At 41.7% G+C, this 25899-nt stretch overlaps 1 protein-coding gene and 1 long non-coding RNA gene across 2 annotated transcripts; one reads left to right on the top strand and one right to left on the bottom strand.

Annotated features, from left to right (window-relative positions):
* The first annotated feature begins 1703 nt into the window (after positions 1–1703).
* Positions 1704–22555, top strand: LOC111979692 (nuclear receptor ROR-beta). Its single transcript, XM_024010328.2, has 9 exons — positions 1704–2134; positions 15452–15537; positions 15759–15900; positions 16120–16638; positions 16754–16881; positions 16982–17114; positions 17780–17887; positions 18239–18462; positions 18873–22555. Exons 1-9 carry the CDS (start codon positions 2128–2130, stop codon positions 19035–19037), a joined length of 1512 nt encoding a protein of 503 aa, XP_023866096.1. The 5' UTR covers positions 1704–2127; the 3' UTR covers positions 19038–22555.
* LOC139029271 (uncharacterized) lies at positions 17203–20656 on the bottom strand. Its single transcript, XR_011481571.1, has 2 exons — positions 20618–20656; positions 17203–19033 (listed from the first exon to the last, which is right to left on the bottom strand). It is a non-coding gene; the product is annotated as an uncharacterized lncRNA (long non-coding RNA).
* Positions 22556–25899: the final 3344 nt, after the last annotated feature.

Here is a 25899-nt window from a genome sequence, read left to right as displayed (position 1 = left end):
GTCACTTAGGGTATGCAGGGTTTTCTCTCTCTCGCTCTCCTTGTCAACAGACTAGAGTAACATATTTGCATGCATGTCTCCCAGCTATGTTGGAGTCCTCCCTCTCCTTCCCTCCCTTTCTCCCTTTCTCCCTCCATCCTCTCCCCACTAGCCTGTTCTGTAGTTATGTAAGTCTTCAGGTCAGAGTGTCACCCTGGTTGTCAAGGGAGACAGAAAACAGAGTGGCTATGGAAGAGGGACATGAGAGAAGAGAGAGAGAGGGAGGATAGAGAGAAAGGATATAGATGAGAGAAAGAAAAGAGAGATTTATGATTATACTATAATTATGTATTATCAGTCATTTAAATAAATTAAAGGGAGAAGGAAGACAGATGAGGCATATGTAACGGATGTGAAATGGCTAGCTAGTTAGCGGTAGTGCGCGCTAATAGCGTTTCAATCGGTTATGTCACTCGCTTTGAGACTTGAAGTAGTAGTTCCCCTTGCTCTGCAAGGGCCGCGGCTTTTGTGGGGCGATGGGTAACGATGCTTCGTGGGTGACTGTTGTTGATGTGTGCAGAGGGTCCCTGGTTCGCGCCCGGGTATGGGCGAGGGGACGGACTAAAGTTATACTGTTACATTGATGCTGTTGACCCGGATCACTGGTTGCTGCGGAAAAGGAGGAGGTTGAAAGGGGGGTGAGTGTAACGGATGTGAAATGGCTAGCTAGTTAGCGGTAATGCGCGCTAATAGCGTTTCAATCGGTTACGTCACTCGCTTTGAGACTTGAAGTAGTAGTTCCCCTTGCTCTGCAAGGGCCGCGGCCTTTGTGGAGCGATGGGTAACGACGCTTCGTGGGTGACTGTTGTTGATGTGTGCAGAGGGTCCCTGGTTCGTGCCCGTGACGGGGCAAGGGAACAGTCTAAAGTTAAACTGTTACACATAGACAGGTTGGTTGTTTAGCAACAAAACTAACCCATGCTCAACTATGGAGAAAAACAGATGGGGTTGGCTTAGATTGTTGACAACATGTAAACTATATTTCCTCTCCAAATGTTTATTGAAAACATAAATACATTTGCACAATGAGCACTTCTTGTCTCTCAAATATATCGTTACAGTTGTTGGTTAGATAGCTAGTACATTTTTGCCATATTAGCATAGACTTGACAGTCAAAACACCTCAAAACAAGACATGTTATCAATAACAAGATATGACGATATTGAGTGGTGTGTGGCTTCGGGCTCCACTCACTCCAGTGTCGCTCCACAAACCTATTGCGCAATCTGCCTTCTCCCGGTTTCATAACTAAACTGCCAGAGCCTTGCATGACAAAGCACAACCCCCAAACAGCTCTCACACAGGAGAACTTCCCTGTGAATGGCATGAATCAGAAGTAATCATTAGTAATAATTGTAACACAAAGCTCAGAGTTTTTATTATCATAATGCCCATTGTTCTTAGATATGGCCTATCCACCTCAACACAAAGTGCATGAGAAAAAGGGTGTAATAGCCCATAGTGTTATGTCCATGCCTTGCAAAAAATCTTGATTTGTGAAAAACGACAAAAAAAACGATATTTTCAAACCCACGTTACTCTAAATGAGAGTTAAAGCGGTAATTGTTGTTTGTTATTGCCAGTAGATCTGATTTCCCTTAAAACTCGATCCCGCGTACGCGCGGCCGCGAAGACTCGAAGAGGATCTATGTGGAGTGTGAGATCATATGAGAGTCCAGTCCACGCGTCGAAAAGTAGGTTAGCAGGGTAGACAGAGTGAAAGGAAGTCAGAACGAAAAAGGGGAGTTCGAGTATTGGGACCTTGCTTGCAAGCTAAACCACSGTGGGAGCATTTTGTAAAAAGTTACCGAAATAGTGCATCGAGACAAACAGGACACAATTCAACTTGAACAGTCGATTTTCTTTGTATTTGATTCAGCATTGCAAGACTTTGTCGAACGATAACGAAACACTCGCGGATTTTTGCCTTGTTTAAAAATATATATATAAATCTAGTTCGTTAGGCTAAATACGTTTTATTTTACGTGCCAGCAAATGCTTGTCTTTCAACAGTTGGACATATATTTTTATTCTGTTACACACTCCATGAAGTCCAATTCATTGATCCAGAAACGATAATATTCAACATGAGAGGTACATTTATTATTAGGCTATCATTCATATTCAAATGACCATCGTATACCTTGCAATGTCACATATACTATTTTTAATAAACATAGTATATATGTGACATTGCAAAGTATACGATGGTCATTTCAATATGAAACAATGTATAAAAAGCTTTTGAAATGTAAGTTACTGTAGGCCTAACTGTGTAATTAACAGTGTAACTGCTTTCTTTTCGAAGTGCGTATGATGCTAATCTCATGCTGTTTTGCCTGACTGGTTTATCTGGCTAGTTCTGCCAGGTGCGCCGCTGTGAATGGGCGTCCTGGCTGTTAGTGTATAGACTGGCGAGAGTTTTCTGTCTGACAGAGAACTAGTGAAAATGCTTATATTCATCATAAAATATTTTGGTTCAATATTTGAACAGTGTTGCATTTAATTCAGGATTGAGACCATATGGTTGTAAATAGTCTATGTGTTTTGTTTTAAAAGTCTATGATTTGACTTTTTGCATTAATGTCATAATCAGGTTGATTCCACCTGGGACTCTGTCTGTAAAATGTGCCTGGGGATCCATATTGGGTTATGCAACGAGTCGATAGGAGGTGCACACTGGTAAAAATGTGCACTACAGGTTCTAAAATAGGCTACACATGTGATCAAAACATCATTCAATTGGAATAGCAGGACTAAAATGAGTTGCCTATAAATCAAACAATTACATTTGTAAATCATACTGGCATATTTATGGCATTTTATTTTAATATCTTTGCCAGAATAGTAGCCATCCTGAGCACAAACGGCACTATAAATCCATATTAATGAAACCAGAATTTCACTGAGTGTACAGAACCTTAGGCACACCTGCACTTTCCATAACAGACTGACCAGGTGAAGCTATGATGTCACCTGTTAAATCCACTTCAATCAGTGTAGATGAAGGGGAGGAGACAGGTTAAAGAAGGATTTTTAAGCCTTGAGACAATTGAGACATGGATTGTGTATTTGTGCCATTCAGAGGGTGAATGGGCAAGACAATAATTAAGTGCCTTTCTAGGTGCCAGGCGCACCGGTTTGAGTGTGTCAAGAACTRCAACACTGCTGGGTTTTTCACGTTCAACAGTTTCCTGTGTGTGTCAAGAATKGYCCACCACCCGAAGGACATCCAGCCAACTTGACACAACTGTGGGAGGCAGTGGAGTCAACATGGGCCAGCATCCCTGTGGAACACTTTCGACACCTTGTAATCCATRACCTGACGAATTAAGGCTGTTCTGAGGGCAAAAGTGGGTGCAAATCAATATTAGGAAGTGTTCCTAATATTGTGTACACTCAGTGTGTAATATTGTTCATGTGTGGTGCTCAGTGGGTTAATTTAATCTAAAATAATTAATTGTGTGTTTTCGGCATGTTGTTGTGATGGTGGTGGCAGCATGACCGACTGTGTGGAGGGAGAGAATGTTGTCTGTTCCACTGACCTAATTGGTCGCGTTCCCCTGCTCAGATGTTGCATGCATCAATCAATGGTTCTGGTTGCGTGYCACGTCATTGACTGTCATCGACTGACATATTGCTTTAACGAATGATGTGGTTTAGGGATGGGCAAGGTTATTCAAATATCCGAACTGACGTTAGTATTCGAATATCTATGTGACATTGCTACACAGAAGGATATACCATGACATTAGAAATTCTTAATTTTAATAAAACAAACTTTTGAATGTCGTTTTTTGACGTGCGTCGCCCGAAAAGACCGTACATGTCACRCGTGTAGCCTGTTGATGTTGGCACTACAGTCAGAGGTTCCATGTGTAGCAACGTGAAGTAGGAGATCTTTGTTCAATGAAAAATGGAATTCAAATTACATAATTCAATTAGCTAAATGAGAAGGAGTAGGCTACAATGAGCAAACGACAGGTAGGCTATCATCTAGCCATCTTAGCTAGCATCTTTACATCGATTTGATGCAGTAAAGACAGGCACTACCAGATGGGATGATAACCTATAGCATTTATAAGTTTGTCTATCTAACTAGCGCCAGTCAGTGATATTTTTTTGTCTCTCTTCCTCCCATGTCACACCATCGGCCCCAGCCCATCCCCGCTCTGCTGTAGAGCGCACTCTTTCTCCTGAGTCGCGCAGGTTGCGCAGCAAGTTTAAACAAAGTTTATAAATCAATACAAGTTTGACTATGCAGATATCTGGAAACATTTTATGATATTATTTGAATTGTGAAATTACTTAAAATAATCATCCCTAATGTGGTTAGCTGATACTAAAAATACCTATCTTGGTGTTGTAAGATCTGACGTGTCAGAAACGCCTGGGCAGAGGAACATGTCGACGTGACACAACATTTGGTTGATGCATTCAACGTCTGAGCAGGAGAACGTGACCTATGTCACCGAGCGAATACAGCATTCAGGAGGGCGGGGGCGAGAGGGAGGAGGGAGTGGCATAGACAGAGGGAAGGATCAGCAAAGGACGAAAACAGTTGGTTGGTWGCAGAGCCTTGCCTGGGGCATCCCGAAGGCAACGAAGTTGAACTCAGGCAGCAGGTTATAGATACATTTTCTTTAGCTCCTGGAATGGATATAGTAGTTGACATGATTGACAAAATCAACGAACAGAAAGATGATGATAAAAAGGTTCATACTTACTGCAATGCTACTTTGCTACYTTTGTTGCTGCCTATCTTCTCACGACGTTGCCTCTAAAATTGCAACGTTACTGCAATCAAAAGGCATACCAAGACTTGTTACAAGATAGACTACCCTAATGTCTGTTGTCACAACAATGTAACAATACATTGTAAGACTGATAAACATATTGCTATTGTAGCATATAAAACATATATAAATATATATATATTTCTATTGTTGAATTACAGTATTTAGTGTTTGTTTGGATTGAGGGTTTTTGGCACAGAGGCTCCTCTGTTCCTAATCTGTTTGGGGAGGGAGGGAGATTGTTTTGGCCTGTAGAGGGTGGTTCTACTTCTGGTGGATATCGAAATGTATACGCTAACTCTTTGACACGTCATTAAAAGCTATCACTAACACATGAATTTCACACATCAGAATATGCATATATATATAGTTATATTTGCATTCCATGTCAGACCATGAAATGCAAATACTTATTTCACAGCCAAAGTGGAAATAAGCATTTGTTCTGTAAGTGGGAAGGTAGTTAGGGGTAGAGCCATTTGAGTACAAAGAAATACTCACTGTACTTATTATTATTATTATCATGGTGATCTCGCTTCACCATATTGACCGTAAGCAACTCTGGAAATGAACTGTTACACTTTGTCCTTCACCTTGTCGGACACAACAGACAACAATCACCTAAGGGACTTGACTAGAGGGGCCTTGTATGTGGCAATATGTGCCGTGTTATGTTAGCCTAGAAAAAGTGGTAGGAGTGGTGACCCAGAAGGCTGGTTGGGTAAAGGGCATCCAATCCATCTGAGTTTACTGGCCCGCTGACACACTGACTGCTTGACACACTGACTAACTGACACAATAAAATTACCCCCACATGTTCCATGTTAGATTCCAAGAAAGGAGAAGGGTTAGAGGCCAGAGCCATAAAGCTATTGAATTAGCCTCTAGTAGAGAACACAGTTACGTGCTTAGGCTGTGACTGATAAACAGACAGAGGTAGCTAGTTTTATTCCCTTTTTAGTACGACAAAACCTATTCCCCATCAGGAGACTGAAAAGTTTTGGCATGGGTCCTCAGATCCTCAAAAGGTTCTACAGCTGCACTATTGAGAGCATCCTGACTGGTTGCATCACTGCCTGGTATGGCAACTGTTCGGCCTCTGACCACAAGGCACTACAGAGGGTTGTGCGAACGCCCAGTACATCACTGGGGCCAAGCTTCCTGCCATCCAGGACCTCTATACTAGAGGTCGACCGATTATGATTTTTCAACACCGATACCGATTATTGGAGGACCAAAAAAAGCCGATACCGATTAATTGGCTGATAAAAAAAAWWAWATAATAATAATAATCTTTGTAATAATGACAATTACAACAATACTGAATGAACACTTATTTTAACTTAATATAATACATCAATAAAATAAATTTAGCCTCAAATAAATAATGAAACATGTTCAATTTGGTTTAAATAATGCAAAAACAAGGTGTTGGAGAAGAAAGTAAAAGTGTCACGATCGTCTTGAGGATAATGAGTGGACCAAGGCGCAGCGTGTGAAAAATACATTCTCTTTTATTAGAGACGAGTGAAAACACGAAACGAACACTTAAAACAAAACAAAACAACAAACGACCATGAAGCTACAAACGTACGTGCAATACAAAAGCTACAAACGTTCTACATAGACAATTACCCACCAAACCCAATGCCTATGGCTGCCTTAAATATGGCTCTCAATCAGAGACAATGAACCACAGCTGCCTCTAATTGAGAACCAATCTAGGCAGCCATAGACATACAAACACCTAGACAAGACACTGACCCATTCAACATACAAACCCCTAGACAATCCAAAAACACATACATTCCCCATGTCACACCCTGACCTAACTAAAATAATAAAGAAAACAAAGAATACTAAGGCCAGGGCGTGACAAAAAGTGCAATATGTGCCATGTAAAATAGCTAACGTTTAAGTTCCTTGCTCAGAACATGAGAACATATGAARGCTGGTGGTTCCTTTTAACATGAGTCTTCAATATTCCCAGGTAAGAAGTTTTAGGTTGTAGTTATTATAGGAATTATAGGACTATTTCTCTCTATAGCATTTGTATTTCATATACCTTTGAATATTGGATGTTCTTATAGGCACAGTGTAACAGTATAGCTTCCGTCCCTCTCCTTGCCCCGAACCAGGAACACATTGACAACAGCCACCCTCGAAGCATCGTTACCCATCGCTCCACAAAAGCCGTGGCCCTTGCAGAGCAAGGGGAACTACTACTCCAAGTCTCAGAGCGAGTGACGTCACCGATTGAAACGCTATTAGCGCGCACCCCGCTAGTCGTTTCGCATCGGTTACACCAGCCTAATCTCGGGAGTTGATAGGCTTGAAGTCATAAACAGCTCAATGCTTGAAGCATTGCGAAGAGCTGCTGTCAAAATGCACGAAAGTGCTGCTTGAATGAATGCTTACGAGCCTGCTGCTGCCTACCATCGCTCAGTCAGACTGCTCTATCAAATATCAAATCATAGACTTAATTATAACATAATAACACACAGAAATACGAGCCTTTGGTCATAAAACAAAACGTTTATTCTTTCAGTGAAATACGGAACCGTTCCGTATTTTATCTAACGGGTGGCATTCCTAAGTCTAAATATTGCTGTTACATTGTACAACCTTCAATGTTATGTCATAATTATGTACAATTCTGGCAAATTAATTACGGTCTTTGTTAGGAATAAATGGACTTCACACAGTTCGCAATGAGCCAGGCGGCCCAAACTGCTGCATATTCCCTGACTGCTTTCACGGAACGCAAGAGAAGTGACACAATTTCCCTAGTTATAAGAAATTCATGTTAGTAGGCAAAATTAACTAAATATGCAGGTTTAAAAATATATACTTGTGTATTGATTTTAAAGAAAGGCATTGATGTTTATGGTTAGGTACATTGGTGCAAAGACAGTGCTTTTTTCGCAAATGCGCTTGTTAAATCACCCGTTTGGCAAAGTAGACTGTGATTCGATGAGAAATTAACAGGCACCTCATCGATTATATGCAACGCAGGACACGCTAGATAAACTAGTAATATCATCAACCATGTGTAGTTAACTAGTGATTATGTTAAGATTGATTGTTTTTTATAAGATATGTTTAATGCTAGCTAGCAACTTACCTTGGCCTCTTGCTGCCCTCGCGTAACAGGTAGTCAGTCTGCAAGGCAGGTGGTTAGAGCGTTGGACTAGTAACCGGAAGGTTGCAAAAACGAATCCCCGAGCTGACAAGGTAAAAATCTGTCGTTCTGCCCCTGAACAAGGCAGTTATCCCACCGTTCCTAGGCCGTCATTGAAAATAAGAATGTGTTCTTACCTGACTTGCCTAGTTTAAAAAAGGTGTAATAAAAATAACGATACCGATTGTTATACCGATGGTTATGAAAAATTGAAATCGGCCCTAATTAATCGGTCGACCTCTACTCTATACCAGGCGGGTCGGAGGAAGGCCCTAAAAATTGTGAAAGACTCCAGCCACCCTAGTCATAGACTGTTCTCTCTGCTACCGCACGGCAAGCAGTACCGGAGCACCAAGTCTAGGTCCAAATGGCTTCTGAAATGCTTCTACCCCCAAGCCATAAGACTCCTGAACATCTAGTCAAATGGCTACCCAGGCTATTTGCATCGCCCAAACACACACACACACACCACTGCCACTCTGTTGTCATCTATGCATAGTCACTTTAATAACTACCTACATGTACAGTTGAAGTCGGAAGTTTACACACACTTAGGTTGGAGTCATTAAAACTCGTTTTTCAACCACTTGTTAACGAACAATTTCTTGTTAACGAACAATAGTTTTGGCAAGTCGGTTAGGACATCTACTTTGTGCATGACACAAGTCATTTTTCCAACAATTGTTTACAGACAGATTTACAGACAGAAATTGTATTACAATTCCAGTGGGTCCGAAGTTTACATACACTAAGTTGTCTGAGCCTTTAAACAGCTTGGAAAATTCCAGAAAATGATGTCATGGCTTTAGAAGCTTCTGATAGGCTAACTGACATCATTTGAGTCAATTGGAGGTGTACCTGTGGATGTATTTCAAGGCCTACCTTCAAACTCAGTGCCTCTTTGCTTGACATCATGGGAAAATCTAAAGAAATCAGCCAAGACCTCAGAATAAAAATTGTAGACCTCCACAAGTCTGGTTCATCCTTGGGAGCAATTTACAAACCCCTGAAGGTACCACGTTCATCTGTACAAACAATAGTACGCAAGTAGAAACACCATGGGACCACGCAGCTGTCATACCGCTCAGGAAGGAGACGCGTTCTGTCTCCTAGAGATGAACGAACTTTGGTGCGAAAAATGCAAATCAATCCCAGAACAACAGCAAAGGACCTTGTGAAGATGCTGGAGGAAACAGGTAAAAAAGTATCTATATCCACTGTAAAACAAGTCCTATATCAACATAACCTGAAAGGCCGCACAGCAAGGAAGAAGCCACTGCTCCAAACCGCCGTAAAAAAAGCCAGACTACGTTTTGCAACTGCACATGGGGACAAAGATTGCACTTTTTGGAGAAATGTCCTCTGGTCTGATGAAACAGAAATATAACTGCTTGGCAATAATGACCATTGTTATGTTTGGAGGAAAAAGGGGGAGACTTGCAAGCCGAAGAACACCATCCCAACCGTGAAGCACGGGGGCTGCAGCATCATGTTGTGGGGGTGCTTTGCTGCAGGAGGGACTGGTGCACTTCACAAAATAGATGGCGTTATGAGGAAGGAAAATTATGTGGATATATTGAAGCAACATCTCCAGACATCAGTCAGGAAGTTAAAGCTTGGTCGCAAATGGGTCTTCCAAATGGACAATGATGCCAAGCACTTCCAAAGTTGTGGCAAAATGGCTTAAGGACAACAAAGTCAAGGTATTGGAGTGGCCATCACAAAGCCCTGACCTCAATCCTATAGAAAATTTGTGGGCAGAACTGAAAAAGCGTGTGCGAACAAGGAGGCCTACAAATCTGACTCAGGTAGCTTGTGGAAGGCTACCCGAAACGTTTGTCAGGAAGAATGGGCCAAAATTCACCCAACTTATTGTGGGTAGCTTGTGGAAGGCTACCCGAAACRTTTGACTCAAGTTAAACAATTTAAAGKCAATGCTACCAAATACTAATTGAGTGTATGTAAACTTCTGACCCACTTGGAATGTATTTGGCTAAGGTGTATGTAGACTTCCGACTTCAACTGTACATACTACAGTGCCCACGCACATTGACTCTGTACCGGCCCCCCTTGTATACATTGTTATTTTTTACTGCTGCTCTTTAATTGCTTGTTACTTTTATCTTTTATTCTATCCGTATTTTTTTTTAACTGCACTGTTGGTTAGGGGCTCACTGTAAGTATTCGGCGCATCTGACTAATAACATTTGATTTGATTAGATTGTTCGCGAGATACCTGGTTTGGGTGTGTTGTGAGAAAATAGACCTATAATGTTACCACTTTGAAACTTTGTCTTTCTCTGAGATATCTGCGTTGAGTTTAGGGTTAGAATGAGTCATATTGAACATGGAAACTTCTGTGCAAAAACTTTAACCTTGTGTTAGTTTGGCCTCTACGACTGAAACAAACTGGGGACACCGATTCACATTTCTTTGTTATGTAACTAGTTCAGTTACATTTTACTATGTTGTGGTTGCTCTCCAGGAGGATAGGTCAGAGGTTAAAGGGGATTGGAGGGATTGGTGTGGCAGCCCAGGTCAGGAGTCAACTGCAGAACTGAATGATGATGTCACGAAATGGTGGTCTGTGCATAGCAAATTTGTGGGTGTTAAAATCTTGGTGTTAAGGTAAAAAGTATTGTGAGTTATATCTGAGTGTTGATTCTAGTGGGGTTAACACCAGTGGGATTTAAATTGACGCCACCTGCGGTGAATAAATGAAGTGTTAATCAGCTGGTGGTGTTACTCGACTGAAGAAGACATGGGAGGGGCCTAATTATCGTATTTCCCAGGATGTTTTGTTGCAGGTTGCGTTTTAGGATAGTTTGTTTTAATATCAATGTTTCTGCATGCACATTGGTGGATTCATTGATCTTATACTACACAAAGATAAATAACATACATTTTCCGAAACTAATCCAATCAGTAAATTATTGGACTTATTTCACCTGTTATTGAGATGGTTCTGCCAGTTTAGATGGTTTAGGTAGTCTCATTTATTGATCCTCCCTACCTTGGCAGTCATTCTAACTGCAGATTGCGGGTGATTAAAAGTTCCAATTGTTGGATATCCTAACTCTAGCTGGATTTGCTGATGTGACCTGCAAACCAGGAGGTTATGACCAGTGTGTTAGGGTAATACTAGGCTGTGGAAATATGGTATTGTTTAAAAATATATATATATATTATCTTAGGCATTCAATTGGTAAAGGCTACAGGACTGAACATCATTGAATGCAACAACCATGTCTCTGTCACTAGCAAACACAGTCATGGATGGTACTGCTACCTCTAGAATTCACTCAACAGGCACCCTGGGAAATAAATATGAAAATAAGGCACCCTGCAGTGTTAAAACAACACCCCAAAACAAGTTAATGTAACACCACAGGTGTTAATTCCCTAACACTGAGAAAGTGTAATGGCATTAGCTCTAATAAAAAGTTAATTTAAGTTGGAATTTGCAACACCCATGGCGTTAGGGACCCAACACTCTTGGTGTGTTYGTTTATCAAGACTTTGAAAAGTGTTAGTTTAACACTTTCGGTGGGTCACATATAATTACTAAAAGTGTTTAATTTAACACTGGGAGTTAAAATTCCAATCACAAATTTGCTGTGTGTTATTCTGGCCGCTGCCTTCCCTCAAGCTGGGGACAAGAATTTCAATACTTGAAGCAGAAGCTCAATGTCAACGAGAGTAGTCAGATAGCAGACCTAGGGCTGTGGCGGTCATGGAATTTTGGATGACAGCCAAATGATGCGGTCACCTTAATAACCGTTCAATTAGCAAAGTTATTTTAATTTTGTACTTAAAGAAGTACATTATCTCCTCTTTTCCTATCCTGACTGCATGTGCTACTGCAGGGAGGGGGGGGGGGGCGTTCCCTAGGCAGCCATAGACTCGTTTGCTATAATATTTTGCTTGTTTCAGTAAGGAACAACAAAGTTTAATCACGTTGTAGAGTCCATGTTACAGCAGAAACGGACTGAACCTCATGGATACCCGGCCATCCTGTCTTCTTCAGTCAGCTGTTCTTACCAAACACAAAAAAAACGTACGACGGTTAATATATTTTCATGACGATCTTCATCCATAATCGTCCACTACACAGAGAAACTGTGTCAGTAGGACAGAATAGTCTGGCAGGCAACCGCGCCTAAGTGATATCCCACACAACCAACCCCAGACAGGCCCTGCCCGCTCCTCAGCCAATGGGAGCTGTAGCGACAGAGTAGGCAGGGCGGAGCGTTGCTAGAGTGACCTCCCTGAATGAGTGTGTTCGCGGAATGCTTGCAGATGAGAGTTATATAATCGAGAGGAAAGGGAGGGGGAGCGAGCGGGGGTTTGGAGAGAAAAGAGAGTGCAGAGGGGGAAGAGAGAAGGAGCCACTTTTTTTCCATTGCATGCCTGCAGCTGCCTCAGTCGCTCTGTKTATTTGAGTTATTACTTAGAGAGGACAGCAGAATTTCCCAGTTTAAAAAACACATTTAAATTGATATTTTCCTACATGCAATGCCACAACAACAATGCATTCAATTACAGTGTAAAGTGRTTTTCCTTATGTCTGCCTCTTGAAAGACTAAAGAGCCCATGTTTTATGAATAACACACATTTGTTCTCTCTTTCTAGAGCACAAACATAAAATAGACTGACAGATTGAGTAATGTTAGCATGTCACATTCATAAGTTAGTTGTTTTTGTCTCTGTTTAGTTCTGTGGCTGTGGTGAATTAATACAGCTGCCCGGCTCTGTCTGTTTAAAAGGAAACATGTTTTTCTTCTTCAAGTACTGCCCTCCATTTTAGCCTCATATCATATGGGCCCCGTGTATGTGAAGGGAGAGAGTGGGAGAGTGTGTTTGAGGGGACTGAGGTTTCTGACACATGACTCTGTCTATTTCTGTCTCTTTCACTTCACTGGGTCCACAGTCAGACAGACAACTTTAGAGACACTCGGCCAAGTTCAGGTGCAAAACATTTCAGTCAAATCATCCGCCCGCTCCTTTTATGTTTACTTTGAGCTGTACTATTCTCTTTGCTGGATGAATCTGTCTGGGGTGCAACTGTATTTGTATGAAATGTGGCACATACAGGTAACTGCCAAAATAAAGGAACCAGTGAGTCCGGTTACATGCACACAATAATGCGATTATTGCATATAGTCAGATTAATATAATAGTTCAATTAAAACGTTTACATGCTTTGCAAGAAGAAGGATTTCTCTAATAATCCCGTTTACATGGACACATCTGAAATCAGGCTACCCGATGACACTCTGATAAATGCAGGAAATCAGCAATGAAAATAAAGGTTCTACTACAGCGACCATGTTATTTTCGGGAAGCGTACATGATTCTGAGCTGGGACGTGTACAGTTTGTCTGTGAAAACGACTTCTAAGACACATACGTTCAGTTGTTCCGAACTCAGTCCATTCACGCTAATGAGGGAGGCTCGCTTGGCTGGTGCTGGCACGTACGCAGATCAAATACACCGCTGGAACGCCGGTTTAAGGCGTTTACATGTCCTAATAATTCAAAAGATTGCTCAGGAAACCAGGTGTTTTTAATCGGTGTATGCTTACTTCGATTTTGACCTTAAGCAGATTTATGATAAGCAGTGTAAGGTGTTTACATGACTATTGCATAATCTGCCTACTGCCATAGTCAGGTTAATATTGAATTATTACTGTGCTTGTAAACGTTTATTTTTATTTTTTTAATTGCACCTTTATTTAACCAGGTAGGCTAGTTGAGAACAAGTTCTCATTTACAACTGCGACCTGGCCAAGATAAAGCAAAGCAGTGCGACACAAACAACAACACAGAGTTACACATGGGATAAACAATGGAATGGAATACAGTCAATAAAACAATAGAAAAAGTATATATACAGTGTGTGCAAATGAGGTAGGATAACGGAGGTAAGGCAATAAATAGGCCATAGTGGCAAAGTAATTACAATATAGCAATTAAACACTGGTGTGATAGATGTGCAGAAGATGAATGTGCAAGTAGAGATACTGGGGTGCAAAGGAGCAAAATAAATTGACAGCAGTATGGGGATGAGGTAGTTGGATGGGCTATTTACAGATTGGCTGTGTACAGTTGCAGTGATCTGTGAGCTGCTCTGACAGCTGGTGCTTAAAGTTAGTGAGGGAGATATGAGTCTCCAGCTTCAGTTATTTTTGCAGTTCATTCCAGTCATTGGCAGCAGAGAACTGGAAGGAAAGGCGGCCAAAGCAGGAATTGGCTTTGGGGGTGACCAGTGAAATATACCTGCTGGAGCACGTGCTATGGGTGGGTGCTGATATGGTGACCAGTGAGCTGAGACAAGGCGGGGCTTTACCTAGCAAAGACTTTTAGATGACCAGGAGCCAGTGGGTTTGGCGACGAATATGAAGCGAGGTTAAACGTACTCCGTAACACCAACAATAAATGTCTTAATATGGCGTTGGGCCACCAGAAGCCGCCAGAACAGCTTCAATGCGCCTTGGCATAGATTCTACACGTTTCTGAAACTCTATTGGAGGAACGCAACACCATTTTCCCATGAGAAATGTGATAACGCCGTCTCAGGCACCCCTTGGGTTCATATATGGTGACTGAGACACACATACACCCTTTAAACCACCTATGCCCCTTTAAAACCCCTCTTTCAAAGTCACTGAGATCTCTTCTAGCTATGGTAGCCAAAATAACTGGCAACTCTGCATTTTATTCGTGACCCTAAGCATGAAGAGATGTTCATTTCTATATTAACTCAGGAACCACACCTGCATGGAAGCACCTTCTTTCAATATACTTTGTGTCCCCCATTTACTCGAGTGTTTCCTTTATTTTGGCAGTTACCAAGAGTAGATGCGCCATGATTTCAAGTCAATATTTTCCAATTTGAATGCCTTTGTCTGCTGTTGCTACACTGAGAGCATACAAGGCAGAGCCAAACTGACAGCCTGCCTTACACTTTCACCAACTCGTCCTTCACACTGTGCTAACCACAGCCACATGCCAGGTGGAAACCTGTTAACCGGTTGCAAACGCCAATATTCCTCTGACTCGAAGCCAATGCTAGCCTTGCAGAGTGTCTATAATGTATGTGTGAACGTTTGCAACACCTTATGCAATCACATCTGGTTTTGATACAAGCTCTTCTTGGCCGTGCCCCAAGAGAGATTGGCCTCAGCGGGGGTGTTATTCAATAGTGAGAGGGGTGTGTGTGTAGGCTGTATCAGTCTAATTTCCTGTCCTTATTTTGAGATCTACTAGCTGTAGACTTGGCAGGGAATTATTATTTTTCTGCATTCTCATTAGGTTTTGATACAGGTTTGATAACTCACTTGATGGCTTAATCTTCATAGCTTTTTTCAATATGTACTCTCTCTCTCTCTCTCTCTCTCTCTGTGTCTCTCTCTCGCTCTGTGTGTCTCTGCAGCTCAAATAGAAGTAATACCCTGCAAGATCTGTGGGGACAAGTCCTCAGGAATCCACTATGGAGTTATTACCTGTGAGGGCTGCAAGGTGAGCAAGTACTAGAGTTTTTCCACTTCACCACGTCACAAAATAGGTAATGGGAGACTGACTGTCTTAACAATGTAAAACCAAGACGAGCTGCAATAGAAAATATCCTTTGTTGTCGTCGGTGATTTAATACATCCATGCTATAACATCTAGGTTTATGATGCTGGGATTATATACATTCTGTAATAATTTGACTCATTCCATTGTGTTTCTTTGTGTAGGGGTTCTTCCGCCGCAGCCAGCAGAACAATGCCATGTACTCGTGTTCCCGCCAGAGGAACTGTCTTATTGACCGAACCAACCGCAACCGCTGCCAACACTGCAGACTGCAGAAGTGTCTGGTGTTAGGCATGAGCCGGGACGGTGAGTCTCTAACTCTCACACACACACACACACACACACACACACACACACACACACACACACACACACACACACACACACACACACACACACACACACACACACACACGTGCAAGTATTCTAACCCAGAGGATAACTCATGACAGCATTATACAACAGTTATTTCCAATCCACACAGACATTGACTTATATTCTTCCCCGTCGCTTGTCTCCATCCAGCGGTGAAGTTTGGCCGTATGTCTAAGAAGCAGCGCGACAGCCTGTACGCTGAGGTCCAGAAGCACCAGAAGAACCAGGAGTGTCTGAACCAGGGTCTGTCACTGTCCAGGGAAGACGTGGCTGGGGGAGAAAGCAAGGGGGACAGGCACGGGGATCTCAGTCGCTCCTACAGCAGCGGGGGCTCCAGCTCCACCCTGAGTGACCTGGATGACATCGCAGCGCTCCCCAAACTGTTTGACCTCCCCTTGACCCCACAGGAGGCCCACGAGTACTGCAGCCTGGAGCTGCAAGAAGACCACGGCGGAAGCACTGGGAACACCTCCAATTCTTCATCACCATCATCATCCTCGCCCATTTCGTCCAATCAGAATTCTCCCCAGCAAAATCTACTGGATGTCACCGACGCCAATGGGATCAAACACGAGTACCAGATGTTGTCGCACACACACGCGCTCCTGGCACACACACACGCCACACTGCTAGAGACACTGCCTGATGACTGCACTCTTATGGATATAGGTAAGAAATCTATTACTATTGCTATAACTAACATAACCAACTAAGTTTCCCAGTATCAAGTAAACATGTTGTCTGTGGTGGTCTTGTATTCATAAGTGTGCCTGTGTTGTTTCAGAGCGTATCACCCAGAGTGTGGTCAAGTCCCACTTGGAGACGAGTCAGTACAGCTCTGACGACCTGAAGAGGCTGACATACAATCGGATGCAGTACTCACCTGAGGAGACTCGCAACTTCCAGTGCGAGGTGAATACACACACTCACACACATTGCACTCACCATCACAATACCTAGTATAATATTGCATTGTCGTCGTATTAAATGATTATTTCTCTCTTTCTCGCAGTCTGCAGAGTCTGTGTGGCAGCAATGTGCCCACCACATCACCAATTCCATCCAGTACGTGGTGGAGTTTGCCAAACGCATTACAGGCTTCATGGACCTGTGTCAGAATGACCAGATTATTCTGCTCAAAGCAGGTCAGTACCTATATATATGCAAACTAGACTGACTGCTCAAATCACTTCAGTTCTTACAGGACATACATAGACACACTGATACGCAAAACAAGGTGGGCATGTTTATACAGATAATTCTTTCTGTGTGACATGCACACTCTCTCTTACACACACACACTTACATATGCAAACAGTATACCATAGCACCACGTGAACATTTCTGTAATGTGAGTGAAGAAATGGTGTAAATGCTTTATCTTGCTAACTTTGGCTCTTGCACTTCTTTTCTCCAACCTTCTTCCTTTTGTGCTCGTTTTATTTGTGCCCTTTTTATTTGTATTTGTTGTTTTTTTTACAAACCACACATCACTGCTCTGACCATTTAACCATCTCTGGAACCTACATTTCTGTATATATAATTTATCATTATATCTGCAACACACAAACACATTTATTTTACAATACTCCATATTATACCATTTGTAAATGTTTGAAACCCCTTTTGACAAATCCATCCTACGCTGCTGATTTTCTAAATGTTCAAACGCCTTACATCTGCTGTCCTCCAATCTGAAATATTTACTTTTCATTGTGTGTTTGTGCATGTTGGAGCATTTTCCGTCTTCTCTGTCTTCCCCTCCCTCCTCTTCCTCCATCTCTGTGGCTCTCTGTGGTTACCATTGCAGGCTGTCTGGAGGTGCTGTTGATTAGGATGTGCAGGGCATTTAACGCCACCACCAACACCATGTTCTTTGATGGCAAATTTGCCTCCGCTCAGCTCTTCAAAGCCCTCGGTAAGTGTCTTTATAAATAGGCTACTCTTTCTGCAATACAGTATAATGTATAGGGTTTTCCTAGCCACCGTGCTTCTACATCTGCATTGCTTTCTGTTTGGGGTTTTAGGCTGGGTTTCTGTATAGCACTTTGTGACATCGGCTGATGTAAAAAGGGCTTTATAAACAACATTTGATTGAAATTTGATTGATACTGTTAGCTACTGCAAATTAGCCTGATCAAAGACCAGCCTGACCGCTGATCTTTATGTAAGCTCGCGAGATTGGGATAGTAGGTGAGGCTAACTCGTACAATTCAATGAAAACTCAACATGGCGTCTGGATATCTAATATTGTGACATTTCTCTGCAGGTTGCGATGACCTGGTCAGTGCCGTGTTTGACCTGGCTAAAGGGCTCTCCCGCCTGCAGCTGACCGATGAGGAGATGGCTCTGTTCAGCGCCGCTGTCCTTCTGTCCCCAGACCGACCATGGTTAGCCGACAGCCAGAAGGTCCAGAAGCTACAGGCGAAGGTCTACCTGGCTCTGCAACACAGTCTGCACATGAGCGGAGCTGCCGACGAGAAGCTAGACCAGGTCAGGCCTAGCACACTCCACAGCACCATAACAACAATACCCCACAGTCTCTAGCCATGCCCCAGTTGTCATTAGCTGAGATCCACCATATTGGAGTTACTGGTGTAGCATGTCTCCTCTCCAAGAACTTTATGATACGATCCTCTCCAGAATATCCCAAACAGCCGCATATGCACATTTTATAGGGCCTTATGGCCTGAACAATCTTGTGCTGTAGACATGCTGACATTCTTTAAATCGAACAAAGGCAGTTAACCAGTCTAGTGCTGTAGACCGGATCTATCCCATTTTAGCTTAGCTTAAGTACATACACATTTCATGCATTCTCCAGATTTTTCCCTTTCCATCACACCAAGTCCACAAATATTGATTGTGTTTTCCTGACTGATCCTGGTGTGTCCCCTCTGTAGATGGTATCCAAGCTGCCGATAATGAAGTCCATCTGTAATCTCCACATCGACAAGCTGGAGTTCTTTCGTCTGGTCCACCCCGAGACCGCATACAGCTTCCCACCACTCTACCGGGAAGTGTTTGGGAGTGAGATCTCTCTCCCCGACTCTACAAACAACTCCTAGAGAGAAAGATGGAGTGAATGTGTTATAGAGAAATAAGTATGGAGGTAGGGAAGTGAAAGGAGAGAATGAATAAGTGAGGGATATAAATAGTGACCTCAGAAATAACCAGCTGTTAACGAGACAATCCAGGACTTAAAATACTCAGTCTCCCAGCATCCTGTTGTGTTAGTCCACCACTATCCCAGCAGGCCATACACCTTACACTACAGACTTCACCTTCATGGTCCTTTTGTACCGTAGCACTTTGGACAAACTAATGGGCGATATGCATATTCTACAGTATGCACATAGATCATTTAGCATTAGAACTAGAGGTCGACCGATTATGATTTTTCAATGCCGATACCGATTATTGGAGGACAAAAAAAGCCGATACCGATTAATCGGCCGATTAATAAAAAAWAWAAAAAAGTTTTTTAAATATATATATATATATATCATACACACACACACATTTTTGTAATAATGACAATTGCAACAGTACTGAATGAACAATGAACACTTTTATTTTAACTTAATATAATACATAAATACACACACAGCTCTGAAGTGACAATGATACTGAAGAGTCTGCTTAGGAGACAAATACTCTCAACTGTTTGAATAAAAATAGAGTTTAAGTTACCTGTGATGAATGTTGAAAACAAAAACTTTAATTTCTATATGCAGGAAATCCTATTTTAATAATGGGCATGGTAAGAATTGACAACCAAAGTGCGAGTCATAATTCCCATGACACATAGCAAAATCTGAAAAGCGGTTCCTTCATTTATTCCATAGGATATTTTTAGATTCACTTAAAATAAGGTCTGTGTTTCGTGTAGGCTTACATCACCGTGCCAATTTTATAACTGTGTAGATATCCATAGGACAAGGTAACTCTGATCAATATTGGCTAAATATAAGCGAAGATAAAAAAAAAAATTGTAGAGTGGATTTATGAAAATATGTTGACAAACGTTACCTTATCCTAGTGAGATTTACACGGGTATCAAAACGTCGAGGCGGTTTAAACCTGCACGAAACACAGACCTTATTTGAAGTAGATCAAGACATTCTCTATGGAAGACATGAACGGTAAAATAACGAAGGAACCCCTTTCAAATTCAGCCGCAAGTTATTACGGAATTATAACGCGTCGACTATTTCTCTCTAAACCATATACCTTTGACTAATCCGGAAACTATCACCTCGAAAACAAAACGTTTATTCTGTTCCATATTTTATCTAACGGGTGGCATCCATGAGTCTAAATTCCTGTTACATTGCACAACCTTCAATGTTGTCATAATTATGTAAAGTTCTGGCAAATTAGTTCGCAAAGAGCCAGGCGGCCCAAACGTTGCATATACCCTGACTCTGCGTGCAATAACGCAAGAGAAATGACACAATTTCAACTGGTTAATATTGCCTGCTAACCTGGATTTCTTTTTGCTAAATATGCAGGTTTAAAAAATATATACTTGTGTATTGATTTTAAGAAAGGCATTGATGTTTATGGTTAAGTACACATTGGAGCAATGACAGTCATTGATTGATTGTTTTTTATAAGATAAGTTTAATGCTAGCTAGCAACTTACCTTAGCTTACTGCATTCGCTAACAGGCAGGCTCCTCGTGGAGTGCAATGTAATCAATGCAAGATTGGATCCCCCGAGCTGACAAGGTTAAAAATCTGTCGTTCTGCCTCGTTCCTAGGCCGTCATTGAAATAAGAATGTGTTCTTAACTGACTTGCCTAGTTAAATAAAGATTAAATAAAAAGGTGTAAAAAATAAAATTAAAATATATATTTTTTTAAATCGGCAAATCGGCGCCCAAAAAATACCGATTTCCGATTGTTATGAAAACTTGAAATCGGTCGACCTCTAATTAGAACATCATTTTTCAATGCTCCCCAACCCTGTCATGAATGTACCTCACTGACAAGCACCAATGCACCAGCTAGAGCCCCACACCAAATGTAATACTAACATTCTGCTTCAATTCAACTGTTCAATTTAGAATCATTGTAATTCTTTGGTTCTACTCAACATACCCAGGGTTCATTCATTTGTAGTCCCACAGACAGTTCTTGGCGGTACCATATACAGTTGAAGTCGGAAGTTTACATACACTTAGGTTGGAGTCATTAAAACCGTTTTTCAACCACTCCACAAAATTATTGTTAACAAACTATAGTTTTGGCAAGTCTTAGGACATCTACTTTGGCATGACACAAGTCATTTTTTCCAACAATTGTTTACAGACAGATTATTTCACTTATAATTCACTGTATCACAATTCCAGTGGGTCAGAAGTTTACATACACTATGTTGACTGTGCCTTTAAACAGCTTGGAAAATTCCAGAAAATTATGTCATGGCTTTAGAAGCTTCTGATAGGCTAATTGACATCATTTGAGTCAATTGGAGGTGTACCTGTGGATGTATTTCAAGGCCTACCTTCAAACTCAGTGCCTCTTTTGCTTGACATCATGGAAAATCAAAAGAAATCAGCCAAGACCTCAGAAATAAAACTGTAGACCTTCACAAGTCTAGTTCATCTTTGGGAGCAATTTGCAAATGCCTGAAGGTACCACGTTCATCTGTACAAACAATAGTATGCAAGTATAAACACCATGGACCATGCAGCCATCATACCGTTCAGGAAGGAGGCACGTTCTGTCTCCTAGAGATGAACGTACTTTGGTGCGAAAAGGGCAAATCAGTCCCAAACAACAGCAAAAGGACCTTGTGAAGATGCTGAGGAAACGGGTACAAAAGTGTCTATATCAACAGTAAAATGAGTCCTATATCGACATAACCTGAAAGTCTGCTCAGCAAGGAAGAAGCCACTGCTCCAAAACCGCCATAGAAAAGCCAGACTACAGGTTTGTAACTGCACATGGACAAAGATTGTACTTTTAGGAGAAATGTCCTCTGGTCTGATGAAAGAAAAATAGAACTGTTTGGCCATAATGATCATCGTTATGTTTGGAGGAAAAAGGGGGAGGCTTGCAAGCTGAAGAACACCATCCCAAACGTGAAGCATGGGGGTGGCAGCATCATGTTGTGGGGTGCTTTGCTGCAGGAGGGACTGGTGCACTTCACAAAATAGATGGCATCATGAGGTAGGAAAATTATGTGGATATATTGAAGCAACATCTCAAGACATCAGTCAGGAAGTTAAAGCTTGGTCGCAAATGGGTCTTCCAAATGGACAATAACCCCAAGCATACTTCCAAAGTTGTGGCAAAATGGCTTGACTTCAATCCTATTGAAAATGTGTAGGCAGAACTGAAAAAGCGTGTGTGAGCATGGAGCCTACAAACCTGACTCAGTTACACCAGCTCTGTCAGGAGGAATGGGCCAAAATTCACCCAACTTATTGTGGGAAGCTTGTGGAAGGCTACCCGAAACGTTTGACCCAAGTTAAACAATTTAAAGGCAATGCTACCAAATAATTGAGTGTATGTAAAGTTCTGACCCACTGGGAATGTGGTGAAAGAAATAAAAGCAGAAATAAATCATTCTCACAACTATTATTCTGACATTTCACATTCTTAAAATAAAGTGGTGATCCTAACTGACCTAAAACAGGGAATTTTTACTAGGATTAAATGTCAGGAATTGTGAAAAACTGAGTTTAAATCTATTTGGCTAAGGTGTATGTAAACTTCCGACTTCAACTGTATGTAGGCTACATATACAGTACCAGTCAAAAGTTTGGACACACCTACTCATTCAAGGGTTTTTCTTTATTTCTACTATTTTCTACATTGTAAAATAATAGTGAAGACATCAAAAACTATGAAATAAACACATGGAATCCATGTGGTAACCAAAAAAGTGTTAAACATATCAAAATATATTTTAGATTCTTCAAAGTAGATGACAGCTTTGCACACCTTGGCATTCTCTCAACCAGCTCATGAGGTAGTCACCTGTAATGCATTTCAACTAACAGTTGTGCCTTGTTAAAAGTTAATTTGTGGAATTTCTTTCCTTAATGCGTTTGAGCCAATCAGTTGTGTTGTGACAAGGTAGGGTTGGTATACAGAAGATAGCCCAGTTTGGTAAAAGACCCAAGTCCATATTATGGCAAGAACAGCTCAAATAAGCAAAGAGAAATGACAGTCCATCATTACTTTAAGACAAAGGTCACTCAATACGGAAAATTTCAAGAACTTTGAAAGTTTCTTCAAGTGATGTTGCAAAAACCATCAAGCGCTATGATGAAACTCTCAGGCTGCGTGAATCAGGCCTTCATGGTGGAATTGCTGGAAAGAAACCACCACTAAAGGACATGAATAAGAAGAAGAGTCTTGCTTGGACCAAGAAACATGAGCAATGGACATTCGACTGGTGGAAATCTGTCCTTTGGTATGAAGAGTACAAATTTGCGATTTTTTTTGTTCCAACCGTTGTCTTTGTGACGCAGAGTAGGTGAATGGATGATCTCTGCATGTGTGGTTCTCACTGTGAAGCATGGAGGAGGACGTGTGATGGTGTCGGGGTGCTTTGCTGGTGACACTGTCAGTGATTTATTTAGAATTCAAGGCACTCTTAACCAGCATGGCTACCAGAGCCTTCTGCAGCGATACGCCATCCCATCTGGTTTGCGCTTAGTGGGACTATCATTTGTTTTTCAACAGGACAATTACCCAACACACCTGCAGGCTGTGTAAGGGCTATTTGACCAAGAAGGAGAGTGATGAGTGCTACATCAGATTTACATTTACATTTTAGTCATTTAGCAGACGCTCTTATCCAGAGCGACTTACAGTAGAGTGCATACATTTTATTACATTTTTACATACTGAGACAAGGATATCCCTACCGGCCAAGAGCAGACGCTCTTATCCAGAGCGACTTACAGTAGAGTGCATACATTTTATTACAATTTATTATTATTTTTTTTACATACTGAGACAAGGATATCCCTACCGGCCAAACCCTCCCTACCGGCCAAACCCTCCCTAACCCGGACGACGCTATGCCAATTGTGCGTCGCCCCACGGATCTCCCGGTTGCGGCCGGCTGCGACAGAGCCTGGGCGCGAACCCAGTCCAGCCTGGGCGCGAACCCAGAGACTCTGGTGGCGCAGCTAGCACTGCGATGCAGTGCCCTAGACCACTGCGCCACCCGGATACTCAGATGACCTCCACAATCACCCGACCTCAACCCAATTGAGATGGTTTGGGATGAGTTGGACCGCAGAGTGAAGGAAAAGCAGCCAACAAGTGCTCAGCATATGTTGGAACTCCTTAAAGACTGTTGGAAAAGCATTCCTCATGAAGCTGATTGAGAGAATGCCAAGAGTGTGCAAAGCTGTCATCAAGGCAAAGGGTGGCGACTTTGAAGAATCTAAAATATATTTTGATTTGTTTAACACTTATTTGGTTACTACATGATTCCATATGTGTTATTTCATAGTTTTGATGTCTTCACTATTATTCTACAATGTATAAAATAGTAAAAATAAAGAAGAACCCTTGAATGAGTAGGTGTCCAAACTTTTGACTGTATCTTGTGCAGGTATGTACTCACCAATTTTCACCAAGGGACCAATTTTATGATTCAGTTATTTATCTGTTAAATATAAGAAGATATAAACCGGTATGACATGCCACACTACTTGGTGCTGATCATTGTCTGCCAGTAGGTTAATAAGAAACTCACAGAATGGTTATACACACACAAGACATAGGCACATGTTCTGACAGTGTTTGGTGCTGCCCTTTGTAGGCTTTTAAAATGCAATGAGAAACCTCAGTCCCACACCCCCTTCCCTTGTTAATGCCACTTAGAGACAAGAAGAAAATAAATGATCTTTTAATTTATATACACATTTATAAATAAATATTTTAAATAAGAATGTATATAGATAAATGTGTGTGTGTGTATATATATATTTAGAGAGCAAGAGGGTGTGAGATGGAGAGAGGGAGATGAGCGGAGAGAAAGGGAGAGAAAGAAAAAAGGATAATGGACTCCGAGTGATCTCAAAAAAAGCACTCTTAGAAAATTATTTTTTTCCTGGACTGTTTTCCTCTCACTGGTTTCCAAGGCAACACCCACCCCCATTGCAACCCAATGGGGTTATGTACTGTATGTCATGTGACCAATGGGGAGGAGGCAGAACACTCTTTGCCTAGTGGATACTCCCGGGGTAGGCAGTCCAATCACACAAAGGCAAAGGAGGAGACACGTTCTTGGGCCAGTATCTGAACTGTACAGACTATGGYCCAACATTGTCAATGACCCAATATTGACGGAAACGTTGGACCCTTGCCTCAGGAGACCGCTGAAATAAGTATTGAGGAGAAGAGTTTCTCTGTGAGAGTACCTAACCAGTAACAGCCAGCCAATAGGAATAGGCTCCCCTTCACTCATAGCTTTTCTTTGGGTTACAATTAAGTTCGTATGTGTCATAAGCTTTCTTTGCTGGTTGGATCAACTGTATTATTTTTGTACATTGATGTTCCTGTGTCCTCCACTCACTATATGTCAAAGATATTTCCTATCCACTGTCCCACTGGGTGGGCACAAGTCTAATGATGGACTGAGCTACCAGCTACCCCTGAGTTAGGCATTGATGTTAATTAGGTTTAGGATTCAGACAGAGCATCACTTACCCCTTTGAAGAGTATGGACGGACAGCATATCCTGATTCTAATTCAGTCCTTATTGAACTGTAATGTTCCGGAACAGAATATTGAGAATAAGGTTCTAAGAACTCACTCCAGAAAGGGTTCAGAGTGACTCAGGGAGCTAGCTGAGTTCAGTCTGGGTCCTCTCACCAGTGTCTTCTACTAGCCTTGTATTCTTCTCACCTTGCACCTAAGACAAGACCCATAACCTTGATCATTGTGTACGTAAG

This window comes from Salvelinus sp. IW2-2015, linkage group LG19 (genome assembly GCF_002910315.2).
Source record: "Salvelinus sp. IW2-2015 linkage group LG19, ASM291031v2, whole genome shotgun sequence".
NCBI lineage: Eukaryota > Metazoa > Chordata > Actinopteri > Salmoniformes > Salmonidae > Salvelinus > Salvelinus sp. IW2-2015.
This window is presented reverse-complemented; position numbering and strand designations above follow the sequence as displayed.